The sequence below is a fragment of the Anguilla anguilla genome, chromosome 6, assembly GCF_013347855.1.
Source record: "Anguilla anguilla isolate fAngAng1 chromosome 6, fAngAng1.pri, whole genome shotgun sequence".
Lineage (NCBI taxonomy): Eukaryota > Metazoa > Chordata > Actinopteri > Anguilliformes > Anguillidae > Anguilla > Anguilla anguilla.
The window spans coordinates 56,926,893-56,939,628 of NC_049206.1; the positions used below are offsets into that span (position 1 = coordinate 56,926,893).

Consider the following 12,736-nt stretch of genomic DNA (forward strand, 5'->3'; position numbering starts at 1 on the left):
TTACCAGAAGCCACCCTAAATGACATCGAGTGCACCATGTCACGCGTCAAATAGTAACTGAACATCAAGGTTTTGCGGTGCATTCGACATCGTTGCTACTGTTCCATGTCCGGCATGACTAATTTATATGTATTAAGCCTGTGTTTACATTCTAAAATACGCACACCAAAGAAGAATTGCACATTTTGAGGCCGTCTGAACCGTCCGGAGAACTGACTTATGCACCATGCACCTATCTCTATCACGGTCTTGCCCTTTTCATCCACGCCAATAAAAACAACTACTAAAATCATGATGACAAAAGGCTTCAAGTGCACCTTTAAATAAAGAATGAGTGACACAACATTTGAAATGGGCCTATGTATTTTTAATGTTAACGTTCACGGCACACAATGGGGATGGTGAACTGCGTCTGTTGTGTTTTCCCGAACGTGGATTCACGCGCTGCATGGAACTGTTTCTTAACATATCAGCCCCCCATATTGCGAGTGACATGTTAATCCCTGCATAGTAGATTATGCAAGCGGGTTATTCATTTTCCACCCCCCCACCCCCCCACCCCCCCACCCCCTCCTCCTTTCCCCCTCCTCCCATCTCTCTCTCTCAAACTGTTTCATACTGTTTCATATAAACTACACATGGATGGTTTGACCACTGTACTCCTAAGGTTCTGGGAACAGACCCCAAACCCCCCGCCCCCTTTAAATTAGCCCACTTTTGACTTAAAAAAGAAGAAACCCGCTATAGAGCGATACTGTTCCATCATTACGCTCTTTGAAAACGCACACCCGGCTATGCGCATACATGGGCGACATCAAGCCTAGGAAGCCAACAGTAGACAAAGCATGTTAGTAGCACAAAATAAATTACACGTCAACATTTTTCGTTCGAGGAAGCTGCCCTCCTGACAGTAGCCAGGCACGGCTGGCCTAAGAGCAAAAAATTAAAAAATATATAAATGTAATAGATCGAGAGCTGAGGCGGTTTAGCTCGCCAACTACACCGAATACATTTGTCAATATTTGGTGTCATGTTGCATGAATGGTAATTTGCGAATTCAAAGGGTTACTCGGTGTAGTGCTCTGTGTTACACTTTGCATCTGCAGTTTATCCAATTTTAAAAGAATCATTCGGCAACAATTAAGCAACGTAAACAAACAGCCCTGCTGAAGAAGAACGTTTTTTAAAAAAATAAAACGACGATTCCCGGGTAAGCCACATCTTGTTACTCACTATTCATCAGTGACAAAGTAGAAATAAATATTGAGGCGTATCCTGGTAAAACTACAAACATTTTCTAATAATAAGGATTGCGAGCTTTGTGGAGACCTACAATTTAATTGATAGTAGCTAGCTACCAAGCTAAGTGTGTTTCGAATGTATCATATTATGCGTGTAACGTTATTGGTTATTTGTTGGAAACATTAGAGGAGGTGTTTTTTTTTTTTCAAGCTAGCTGGCACTTAAAAGGACAGCTCGTCAGAGATTTCGTGTCCAAAATAAGCGCATGCACACGTTTGTTTGTTTTAATAACATACATAGCACATTAAAATGTATGTTTCCCCCACCTTGCAGAGCTGAAAGTGCTCGGATTGGAGGGTCTCCTGGATCAAATCATTCTCCCGGTTTCCAGGTTGAGGCGACGCAGTGGAGGAGGACACAGCCGTCAGGCCGTCCAACACCTTCCTGATGTTAAACTTCTTCATTTTCCCCCAAAAACACAGAGACGATGATATACCACAAAAAGGAGATCACCAGTAAACGGACGGGAGGGGGGGTGGGGGGACAGCCACACACTCGCTCTCTTCTGTTTTACTCTGTAAATCTCACATGTTAAGAGTGTGTTGTCACTGCAGTCTCCATGTCAAAATCTTTGGCCGTCAGTTCTCAGGTTGCGATCGCTGACGAGGTTCTTTTTTTTTTTTTTTTTTTTAAAGCGATGACTCTCTATTTGTTGGTTATTTGGCTGCAGTGTCTCAGTGCGGTCTTTCCTGAGTCCGTGTCCCGCTGCGTCTCTTCTGCTTTCTCGCTCTGCCAGGCTGTTTCCCTTCTCTCCCCCCCCATAAGCCCCCCCTTCGCTAACACGGAAACGCAGCTGCAGCGCGGAGTCTGCGCAGTCGGGGCAGCACCCGGATGTTTAGCAGGGGCAATGCTGCTGCTGCTGCTGCCGCCGCCGCTGGTGCTGGCTTGTCGCTCGCGCCGGGTTCGGAGCGGGTGGTCACGGCGCTGTGGACAATACCAGGATGCACGCGACTGCACCTGTAAAACTGGGTACACAGCCGCAGCAGAGCAAAGACAGGCGTCACACCTAAAACCCTTGATCCCCCCCCTTGCTTACTTCGTGCCATGCGGGTTATACGACCAGCAGCTTAGAGCACATGTTTTTGTGTGCGTTTTGCCCCCACTCTGTGGTTGGCTGTTTTTATACATAAAAAGAAAACCATCTGAGAGATAAGAAGATGCATTTTTATATAGGAAAGGCGAGTCACAGATAGGCAGCCTTATATCCGTTGGTAGCACTGAGTGGCCTGATCCTTTTTTAAATGCAAGGTAGCCATCACTAGGCTATGTTGTATATAAATAAAATTATACATAACTGTTAAACCCAGAACATCAATTTTGTGGATACAGTTGTGATGATTTCTATTTCATATCAATCAAGCCTCTACGATGATTTGTAAACAGGTAGTATAGTACATTTCTTATAGTTTCGGAATATGTTTGTTCAATTCCATTGGCCAAACCTAAGACGTTCGAAGACAACTAAAGTAGCATTTCTTTAATTACTTAACTCTTATATAGAGGCGACCTGCTTAGTGCCATTCACCGTAGGCCTTTCACTAACCCCAACGGCACATCTTATACGCAGCTAAAGCTGATGTAACGGTGTTCGCGCATCAAAAATGTTTGTATCTCTTAGCATCCACAGAAAATTGCTTTTTAACCTCCACTTAACGAAACAGCAGGCTACACTTCGGTCACAGATTAAATGAAGAAGTGTTAAGTCACAAAAGTCATTGGATTTCTGCTGATTTCACACAACTTCTGCTGAGATCAACGCGCCCGTCACGTGCAATTTCTCCTTTGGATTTTGGCCGGGTCAGATCGAGAGAAAAAAAAAACCAAGCACATGTAAATACTATTTACTGTGGAACAATAGCAACTTGAATAGCCGACGTTCCCTTGTTTATTTTTTCGAGATCTTGAAGCGGCAATTATTGTAAGAGGGGCAAATGTTCCCATATTGGTGCAGACTGCACGTGAACAAACTAATAGTCGGACCCTCGAAGTGCAAGACTACTGTAGCGCTCCCAAGCGCGTCTCAGAATGTTTTCGTACACTAAAGGTCGACGACTTGCGTAAATATGGGGGGTTTTCACCGCCCGGCTTGTCTGGACGTTATTTCTGGAATATTATTTTAAAGTTTTGAACCGCGTCTCGCTCTGTGCCCTGCTCCAGACTCCGCGGAAACCGGAAGGTCAGCACGGCTCTCTCATATTTTCTGAACGGTGCCTAAACTCGAAGATAAACGCAGCTACCCTTCATTACTGAGGCAGTGCCACAACCCGGGTCACATTGGAAACGATAACGGTATCTCCAGTGTGAGATGAAACGTTTCAAATGCTAATTAATGGAGCCGAATACAATACATAGGTAACTATGAAAATGACCTCAGAAAATAACAAATGCTATCATTAGAAGCACCCCAGTGCATTAATTTATGCAACATATAACCTGGCAGTGTTATTTTGAAGGGAACAATGTATAATGCACAAATCATGACTGAGATACGAACTGAAATGGAAGAGATTGGCAGGTGTGTTAACCCAGACAAAGAAAGAAAGGAAAAAAACATTTTTCCGGCGAGATGCCTGAAAAATAATACATTTCGATCATTATGGTTTATTGGTTCATGATTTTCCTTTCCTCCGTCTCAGGGTGACTGCACCTCGATCGTGCGCGCATGACGGTAGATATCAGCCAAGGTCGTGGAGGAGGTGAGTGTGCATTTGGCCGTTTCAGTCGGCAGAGCGTGACTGAACTCCGCTGCGGGCAGGAGCTGAGCCGTTGCGATTTGGGGAGAGGTAGGACTGAAGACTGGCTATAAGGGAACAGCATCGGGCCAACCTGTGCCGCGCCGCGCCGCAGAAAGTGTCCAGGCGCGTGGCTCTCATTTCCTGCACGCGCCAGTTCACCGCCGGAGAGCTAACGGCACTGCCTGCAATGATGGGTAATGTTTCACGTGCTACCGCACACAGTGCACTCCAGTGGTCTCAGTGTAAAACACGGATGACATTCACTTCTCTGATTTACGCTCAACAGGAGTATGGAGCTAGGAACTTTGGTGCAGCTGGTAGATATGTCATAACAATCTAATACAGGTATGAGGCTCAATTGCACGAAGTCTTAGCAGGTAAGGTACATATAAGGTAAAAAGGGATCATTTAAATTTCCCGATGCGTCAGCGTTGCATCAGGGAATTACAGGAAACGTACAAAAGGGTAAGTGGTCACTGGGGTATTGGGCAAAAAACTATGCGATGCAGAACTTGGCATGATACTGAGTTTAAGTGTAAGTAACACAGTGCAAGATGGCGCTGTGAAGCAGTTCCGCCGGGTTAAATTCCCAGGCCAGGAGCCAAATTCGCTGTGTGTGTATGATTCAATAATATTTACCACAAGTTAACCGAGCATTAGGCCCCTCCCCCATCTTCCCTGGTCCGAGGCAACGTACCCAGTGGCCCGGCTGAGAGGCAACACTCCCCTAAATATTTTATTTGCCGAATAACGCCTGTCAGTTTTATACTGTACTTTAAGTTAAATATTAAACGCTTTGTATGTGAATCTTACGTTGGTCTTCAGAGACTACAGGGCTAGTCAGCGACTTGAGACTCCATTGTTGAGGTCGTTAGTAGCAATGGTTGTAGTAGTAGTAGTAGTAGGTTGTATCTTTTTTTCCCAGTATGCAATGAGCAGGTCAATCTGTTTGACAGCAGAGGAGAGAGAATTGTTGTGTTCAGTATTCTGTGCGTGAACATTGATAAGACTTTCTACTGGGAGGGCTATGCTGAATCACGGACAGCACTTCTCCACAGAAACAGGGAGTCTGAAAAGTAAATGCAAAAAAAAAAGACATCCATGTTATTCAACATTTGTCATTAAAACAGTTTTTTTTTTTCCCAATATTTTACCAGAACCCAACTAAACAATGACCCCCCCCCCTCCCCTCCCCTCACCCCAACATGGCAATCACTCCTAAGCACCCACGCCGTAGTGTTTCTCCACTAGAAACAGAGATAGGCACACCACTCAGAAAACTGGAAATTGAGTTTATAATTTCTGAGCTCTGGAAGCATATGGAAAGCAGCGATTGGTGGCTTTCTCCAAGCAGCTTGTTGTTGTGGATCATAATACACCAAGCTGAAACAAAAATAATGGGAGAGAAATGCCTGCCCGGGAGTACATTTACTACCAATTATTTTATTTTCTTGATTTTTGATTTTTTTTTGGAAACTGTTCACGCTCGACCCGAGGCATTATCCTCTGCGTTTTTTTTTTGCCTGAGAGTGTGCTCGCGTACGCATCGAGAATTTGAATGGAACGATGATTACCCTCGCCTGTTCAAATTCGGCATGCGGGTGTCACTGGAAATGAGGAGTTATTTCAACCGGAAAGTCACACGGATTCAGTAGTCCTCCTGTGCTAAAAGTCACTGCTTTCATCACAGGAAACAACGATATCCACAAGTCTTAATGCTTTATGGCAGCATTAATGAAAACGTGTTTGCTATCAAGGATTAATACTACATTATTTATTTGCTTAGCTATTTAGTAAGCAGACACTCCGATCCAGAGCGCCAATCAGTTTTAGTATATATTGTACATTATAGTAATGCGAGGTAGGTAGCACTGTTGTCTCACAGCAGTAAGGTTCTTGGTTCGAATCCCAGCTGGGGCCTTCCTGTGTTTAGTTTGTTCTCCCTCCTGATACTCCAGACTTCCTCTGAATTTCCCCTCTCAGTCCTAAGAGATGCAGGTTAGGTTAATTGAGGAGTATAAATTGCCTCTAGGTGTGTGTGTGTGTGTGTGTGTGTGAATAGTGTGTGGACTGGCAAACTGTCCAGGGTGTGCTCCTTGCCTCTTGCCCCAATGCATGCTGGGATAGCCTTTAGCATTCCCTCTAACCCTGACCAGGAATAAGCGGATTAGATGATGGATGGATGTAAATTATAATTGTGTACAGCTGGATATACTTTTTGTTTTTAAAATGGGTTAAACACCTTGAACCAGTGGTATCAATAACTGTGCCCAACCAGAGATTCAAACCCACAACCCTCTGAGGTACACGCCCAGCTCCCTAACCACTGCACTGCAGGGTCATCGGTTAACTGGAGCACGCCAGGGACTGGAGTGATGTCATATCCGGTGACGCATTTCCCAGCGAACGTAAAACTTTCTCACTACGTTCTTGCTGCAGTGTAGTGATAATGTTATAGCATTAACAGACACTTTGTGCCAGCTGGGTTGTTTGTGAATGAACAGCAGCCACAGCGGTTCTCTGTCCTGTGTCCCCCCTTTTTCGCGGTAATTGGGGGCTCGGGCGAGCGTTCCTCTTGCCCCGGAACGAGGCGGGAAAATGGCAGATCAGGTGTGAACTTCGCGATCTGGCGGCAACCCTGAGGTCTCATTGCCTTTTCATCTCGGAGGGTGGAATTCAGCCTGCCCATTACAGCGCCACGTCTTTCTGAGCAACATCTCAACAATGACACTTTTTTTTTTTATCCCTTGCAAGTCTTAACCCCTCAATTTCTGCTTTCAGCAAAATGAACATTATTACATTGTCTAAGTTTGGGACTTGCTTAAGTTTTTTTTTTTTCCACCACAAGGGGTTAAATAGTGCACTCTGTCCGCTCATCCTCTTCTCTACAGGTGTCAGACTCCAGTTCTGGGGGGCTGCAGTGTCTGCTGGTTATCTTGGTTTTCCCCACACCAGCAGTTCATTCGAGTCATTAATTGGCTCATGAATCCACACATCCTGTTCTCAAGGCCTTAATTGGCAGCTGATTGAAAGGACACCACACAGGCCTGCAGACACAGTGGCCCCTGTGGGAATTTAGTTTGACACCCCGCGTTTTTGAGAAACTTGTGGATTATATATTTTTACTGTGTGCTGTAGCTTACATGCCTGAGTGACTGCTTGGCAGAGCATAAACCCCCAGAAGATTAGGGTTTTTTTTGCTTGTTTGTTTTTCTCCAAAATTCCAAGTCAGTGTTCTAGAACTCCATTGCTTTCAGCTACCACCAGTAGTGATTGTTAACTCTCTGTAAACTCCATATTTGTACCATCGTAGCAAGATCTCTCTTGAACATAAAACCTGAAGGTGAGTAACCTGAACCTTTTTCCATGTTAAATGTGAAGAGCTCAACCTTTGCTGTAAAAGCACGGGGACGTGTCGCTAGTTCAGGGATTTTCTGTCACGTTCGTTATCCGTGGCGGAGACAGATCCGTTACTCCTGACGCTTCCCCCCCTCCCCGCCCCCCCTTCCTGGCAGCTACGGTTTTACCCGAGACCCTGGACAGGGACCGCCAGAGGCGTTTTTGCGGTAAGCCCATCAGCCCGTCGCCGGGGACGGTTGGCGAGCGGCGCGGGGCAAACGGGCCTAATTACGGATCGGGGGGTTACCGCTCGCTGGCGCGGAGCGCGCCGCTCTCGGGCGCCGAGGCGTGGCTAATTTGTAGCGGCGCAGAGCACCTGAGCGGAGACACCTCGCTAAAGTCCGCCCCCCTGGTTTTTACCGCAATTACCTCACCGCGGACGGGAGCGTTTCCCCTCCTCTGCCGCCACCGGGACCCGTGCCCCCCCCCCCGCCCCCCCACCCCCACTCACAGCTTCCAGGGGGAGCTTGCTTAATTGCATCCGAAGAGTAAAACACTTCTCTTCGTTTTTTTTTCTTCCCCCCCCCCCCTTCAATGACACTTGTCTGCGCTGCGATACAAGCAGCGATGACAGGGAGGTCACAAGCCCAGGTGGCCTCCATCCAACAAATTACGCTCTTCCTGTTTCCTGACTCGGGCGCACTTTAAAGTAACTGCACAGCCTACCGGTGTACAATAAAGTTAATTAAATCATCCCTGGGGAGTGGCTGGCTTGTGGCGTGCATGGTAATTATGTGATCCACCGTGACAGATTGGTACATGCGGTACTTTGTACTGTACCAGTTACTTCTATGACAATTGTTTTGGGTACTGCGTGTATGCTGATGTTTTCAGGTATGGCTTTTTCTGGTTACTGCTGTGTCTCGATAACTCGGTAATTCAGGATAAGAACGTCTGAAAATAAATACTCCACCCAATTCAGAGAATCCAGAGAGCACTCTCTCAACGTGCGGTACAATGATGAAAAATCTACTTCAGCAACCTAGATTTTCCTGGCCGTCCCTGCAGTGTAAGAGAATGCAGTAACATAATCACCATTTTAGCAGTGAGTATCTTTCCCGTGGAAGGAAGTCAGATGCACACGCAGGTTAGCGTTTGGTTATCCTTACGGTCACCAGAATGGACAGAGAAGAACACGCATGGCTGTATTCTTGTCTTTAGGGGCATTGTAAAAATAAATGAGTATTAGCAGAGCAGTGAGATCTGGTGAGTCAGCATCTTTTTTGAGCTTTTCCTATGTAGGAAGGCGTAAGAAAACTGAAACAGCCCGCCTTGAACAAGAAATCACTTCAAAGGCACCCGAAAACGTCACAAAGGTGACGCTAAAGGTGTTTCGTGATCCTGCTTTATGTACCCGAAAAATCCTTTTGGGACCTCAACGCAAATGTTTCAGCAAGATCTTCAAATAGCCCGGAAGGTCAAAGCAGCTCTGATCGTTGACATTGAGTTTTAATATTCTTTGTCTGCGTCGTTCGAAGCAACTAGGCATGCTCATCTGGGGATAGAGGACAAGGGGGAAATAAATTAAATTAAAACTGTTTACCTCCTTGTTTTACATTACTATATAAATATATTATGATTCAAAACATGAATAAAGATCTCCCCCCCCCCCCCTCACCCATCCACCCACACACACACAAACACACAGTTATTGCATGAAAATGGGCAACCAGGTCTCATTCCAGTCTACAGGAAAACTAATGAGCCTGGTTGGACCGAATGGCTTGTCCTTATGATTAAACTTTGTACAACGTCAAATAATCCATCACATGTAAATCATGACTTATTTCACACTCTCAGACCCGCTGCACCTGTCACACTGTGCAGTAAAATATTCAGCATTTATACAGAGCATATAGGGGAGTTGATTTAACCCTGATTTAACCCCAATTCACCCTGATTTAACCCCAATTTACCCTGATTTAACCCCAATTCACCCTGATTTAACCCCAATTTACCCTGATTTAACCCCAATTCACCCTGATTTAACCCCAATTTACCCTGATTTAACCGGTTGCCCCACATCCGCTTTCCACACAAGCAAAACTGACGCCAATTTTTAACGCAAACATTCACAGGTCAGGGTGATACCCCATGAAACACACCGAAATACTGTACCTGTATTTAATTTTATGTGAGGTTGTGAAATAACTCTGGATTGTACACCAAGCTTTTTAAAAATTTATATTGGGAAATTCTCTACCACCCTTATTATTTCATAGAGTTTTAAGGCCTAACTCACTCGTAAAGAAAAAAATCACAGGTCAATCATTTTAGTTGACAGACTAAAATGGGGTATCAGAGTTGCTGTCTTTTTATGACCTTTTTATGAAAAATGCACATTATCTGCACATTATCAGTTCTCACTGTGCGGCTAGTCCGAATTAATACCGAAATACCAATACCAGCGGGCCAGCCCCAGCCAGGAGGGGAAACAGATTTCTCATGCGCAGTATAGCTTCAGTCTATTACAGGGACACAGAAACCAAATTAGCGCCCAGGCTGTGATCGGTGATGGGCTGATATCATTACCAGAGTTTCACTGGGGAAAGATTAAAGAGCTCCTCATTGGTAAGCCGACCACAGTAGACCCTGCAACTGATCCAATATATTTTAGGCTTTAATAAGAACTAATTATTTTCTAATGCAGCTCGCTCACCCCCCCCCCGCCCCCCCCCCCCCCCCCCCTTCTCCCGTCCTAGTCAATATGCTTTAGCACTTCGACATTGGATATTCAGGGTAGGATTTCTATTCTTTTCCAGAAGGCATCAGGATTATTATGATGTTATTGCTGAATCATATTTAAGTTAGCTAAACACATTAGCACACGGATGGACAGTACACTGTGCACATTTAGATGTGGTAAAATACAATTATTATCCAATTATACATTTCAGAAGTTCCTTTGGAATAATCATGGCCATGTTTTTTTTTGTTGCTACAGTCTCTTGACATTCTTTCCAGTGAACACACGTGCATACACACACACACACACACACACACACACACATACACACACACACACACACACACACACACACACACACACACACACGTACACACACACACACGTACACACACACACACACACACACACACACACACACACACGTACACACACACACACGTACACACACACACACACACACACACACACACACACACACACACACACACACACACACACACACACACACACACACAACCTGCAGGAAGTAACAGCGTGGGTTCATAGCCCTTGGTCTTTAGGACCAGCACCTCCCACTCTTCTGGTCCAGATTAACAGCATATGTAACTGTGATGTCACTTCCTGTCAGTGATGGACTGGGAAGGGGGATGGCGACAGGGGACCGTGTGACCTTGACCCCACACAAGGGATCATGTGACCTTGACTCCATACTGGGGATCATGTGACCTTGACTCCATACTGGGGATCATGTGACCTTGACCCCACGCTGACTCTCATCCGATCCAGCCGACAGACAGCCGTGAGTCTCCCCTTTTCCCAGCGCGACTGACACGTTCTCTCCTTCACTGTCACACGTTCAGCTCATCCTTCAAACAGCACGTAGAGGTGATCAAAGTGCGGTCTCCCTCAGTGAAGAGAAGAAACGGCGTACGGACGCCGCGTTGAGATCCGTGACAAAAATTCAATCCAGAAGTTCAGGTTTCGCTCGAGAGGGACTGAAACTCGGGAGAAAGTTCTGGTTTTAAAAGGGCCTGGGAGAACTCCTTCAGATACCAGCAGCTACTGCAAACAGGGCGTGTGGAGAGCCAGAGTCTTTTCCACAGGGCCGGTTTACAGGGCTGGTTTGGACGGCTTTCCTCCCCCTCTGCCGTTTATTGGCATGGCTGTGCTGATGCACTTTGATTCGGACTCCCAGTGGCTGTGTCCCCCGCGCCCCTCTGCTCTCGCTCGCTTTGATACTTCCCTCTCTTCTTCTCGCCCGAGGCTCACAGCTAACAGCAGTGTGTGTGTGACACAAGGCTCTGGCCTGGGCCCCAACCCAGGCTCTCTCTCTCCTGCTCTCTCCTTCTCTCACTCACTCTCACTCTCTCTGCCTCTCTCTCCTGCTTTCTCACTCACTCTCTTGCCTTCTCTCTCCTTCTCTCACTCACTCTCACTCTCTGTCTCTCTCTCCTGCTCTCACTCTCTCTCTCTCTCCTTCTCTTACTCACTCTCTCTCTCCTTCTCTCACTCACTCTCTCTCTGACTCTCTCCTGCTCTCTCACTCACTCGCTCTCTCACTCTCCCTGTCTCTCTCTCCTGTCTCTGACTCACTCTTTCTTTCTCTCCTGCTCTCTCACTCACTCTCCTTCTCAAAGTCCGCCTGGGTGAGACACACTGGTGCAACTGAGGGAGGTTGGGCAGAGACAGTCAGGTCAACACCCACCCCCCCGGCCCCCTCCAGAGCGGCGCGGTGCCATCCAAGCTCTCGTTTCCGTGCGGATTGATGACGGTGTCGGAGTGTCGGATTACCGCGGTAACGCCGGCCTCCGCTCTAACCCCAGGGCGACTGCCATTGCCATCGCCGTTCGGTCAGAAGGGACTGCGCGGGCGCGCCGCGGGGGTCACCAGCTCCTGGCACGCCAATTACCGCAAGCCTGGGCGCGCTGGCGTAACTCACCCACCGTGAACCGCGCTTGGTCTGAATCATCCGACCGCACTGCATCGTGGGATAGGATTTCCCCGACACGTCTCCTCCGGGCCGGCGCTGGACGGGATGCCCACGGCCGTCACACTCCCCCAACGGCCAAACCCCCCCCTCCCCCCCCCCCGCATACCACCCCCCCCCCCCCCAGCATCGTGCCGGGAGGGTTTGGGTCTATGTTTAGAACCTATACCCGTTTTCATTAACACGAAAAGCGCTCGACTACGTCCTGCTGTTTGTTCGCCTTTACAGTGCCTCCTTACACTGCTTCTCAAGACGCCTTATCTGAGGTCAGAGAATAATTTCCTCCACATCCGCAATTCCACAGATGTCCTTGTTAAATAAATAAACAAATAGCTGCGTAAATAACTCACTGCTACCATGTGAAAACCTAGCATGTGCGCGAGTCACCATTCATCTTGATGTCAAAGTTTCATAACTGATGAAGCCGATCCAAAAATTACACGACTTACCCATAATGCTGTGCTGGTAAATAGAAAAGGTAAGCAAATTCCTTGGCAGTTTGTGAGAATTGCGTTTGTTTTGTGTTTTAATGATACAAGGTTTTTACACGACGCCAGTCAAGAGTGATTTGAGGTTGTTCCCTAGCTGTCACAAAACATTTGTGCAATGTCGCTGCCTCTTCGT

The 12,736-nt window shown here is 46.8% G+C and overlaps 1 protein-coding gene across 25 annotated transcripts in view; it reads right to left on the reverse strand.

Moving 5' to 3' along the window:
* The window catches only part of stxbp5a (syntaxin binding protein 5a (tomosyn)), a 123,123-nt gene extending 120,882 nt beyond the window's left edge, over window positions 1-2,241 (reverse strand). For 4 of the 25 annotated variants that reach the window (XM_035421531.1, XM_035421527.1, XM_035421530.1 and 1 more), the window contains exon 1: window positions 1,569-2,237. In XM_035421531.1, the coding sequence (XP_035277422.1) occupies window positions 1,569-1,706 (138 nt within the window). In that variant the 5' untranslated portion in view covers window positions 1,707-2,237. Of the gene's footprint in view, window positions 1-1,568 lie in introns of all 25 variants that reach the window. The other 21 variants (XM_035421522.1, XM_035421526.1, XM_035421524.1 and 18 more) reach the window with 12 other exon arrangements.
* Window positions 2,242-12,736: the final 10,495 nt, after the last annotated feature.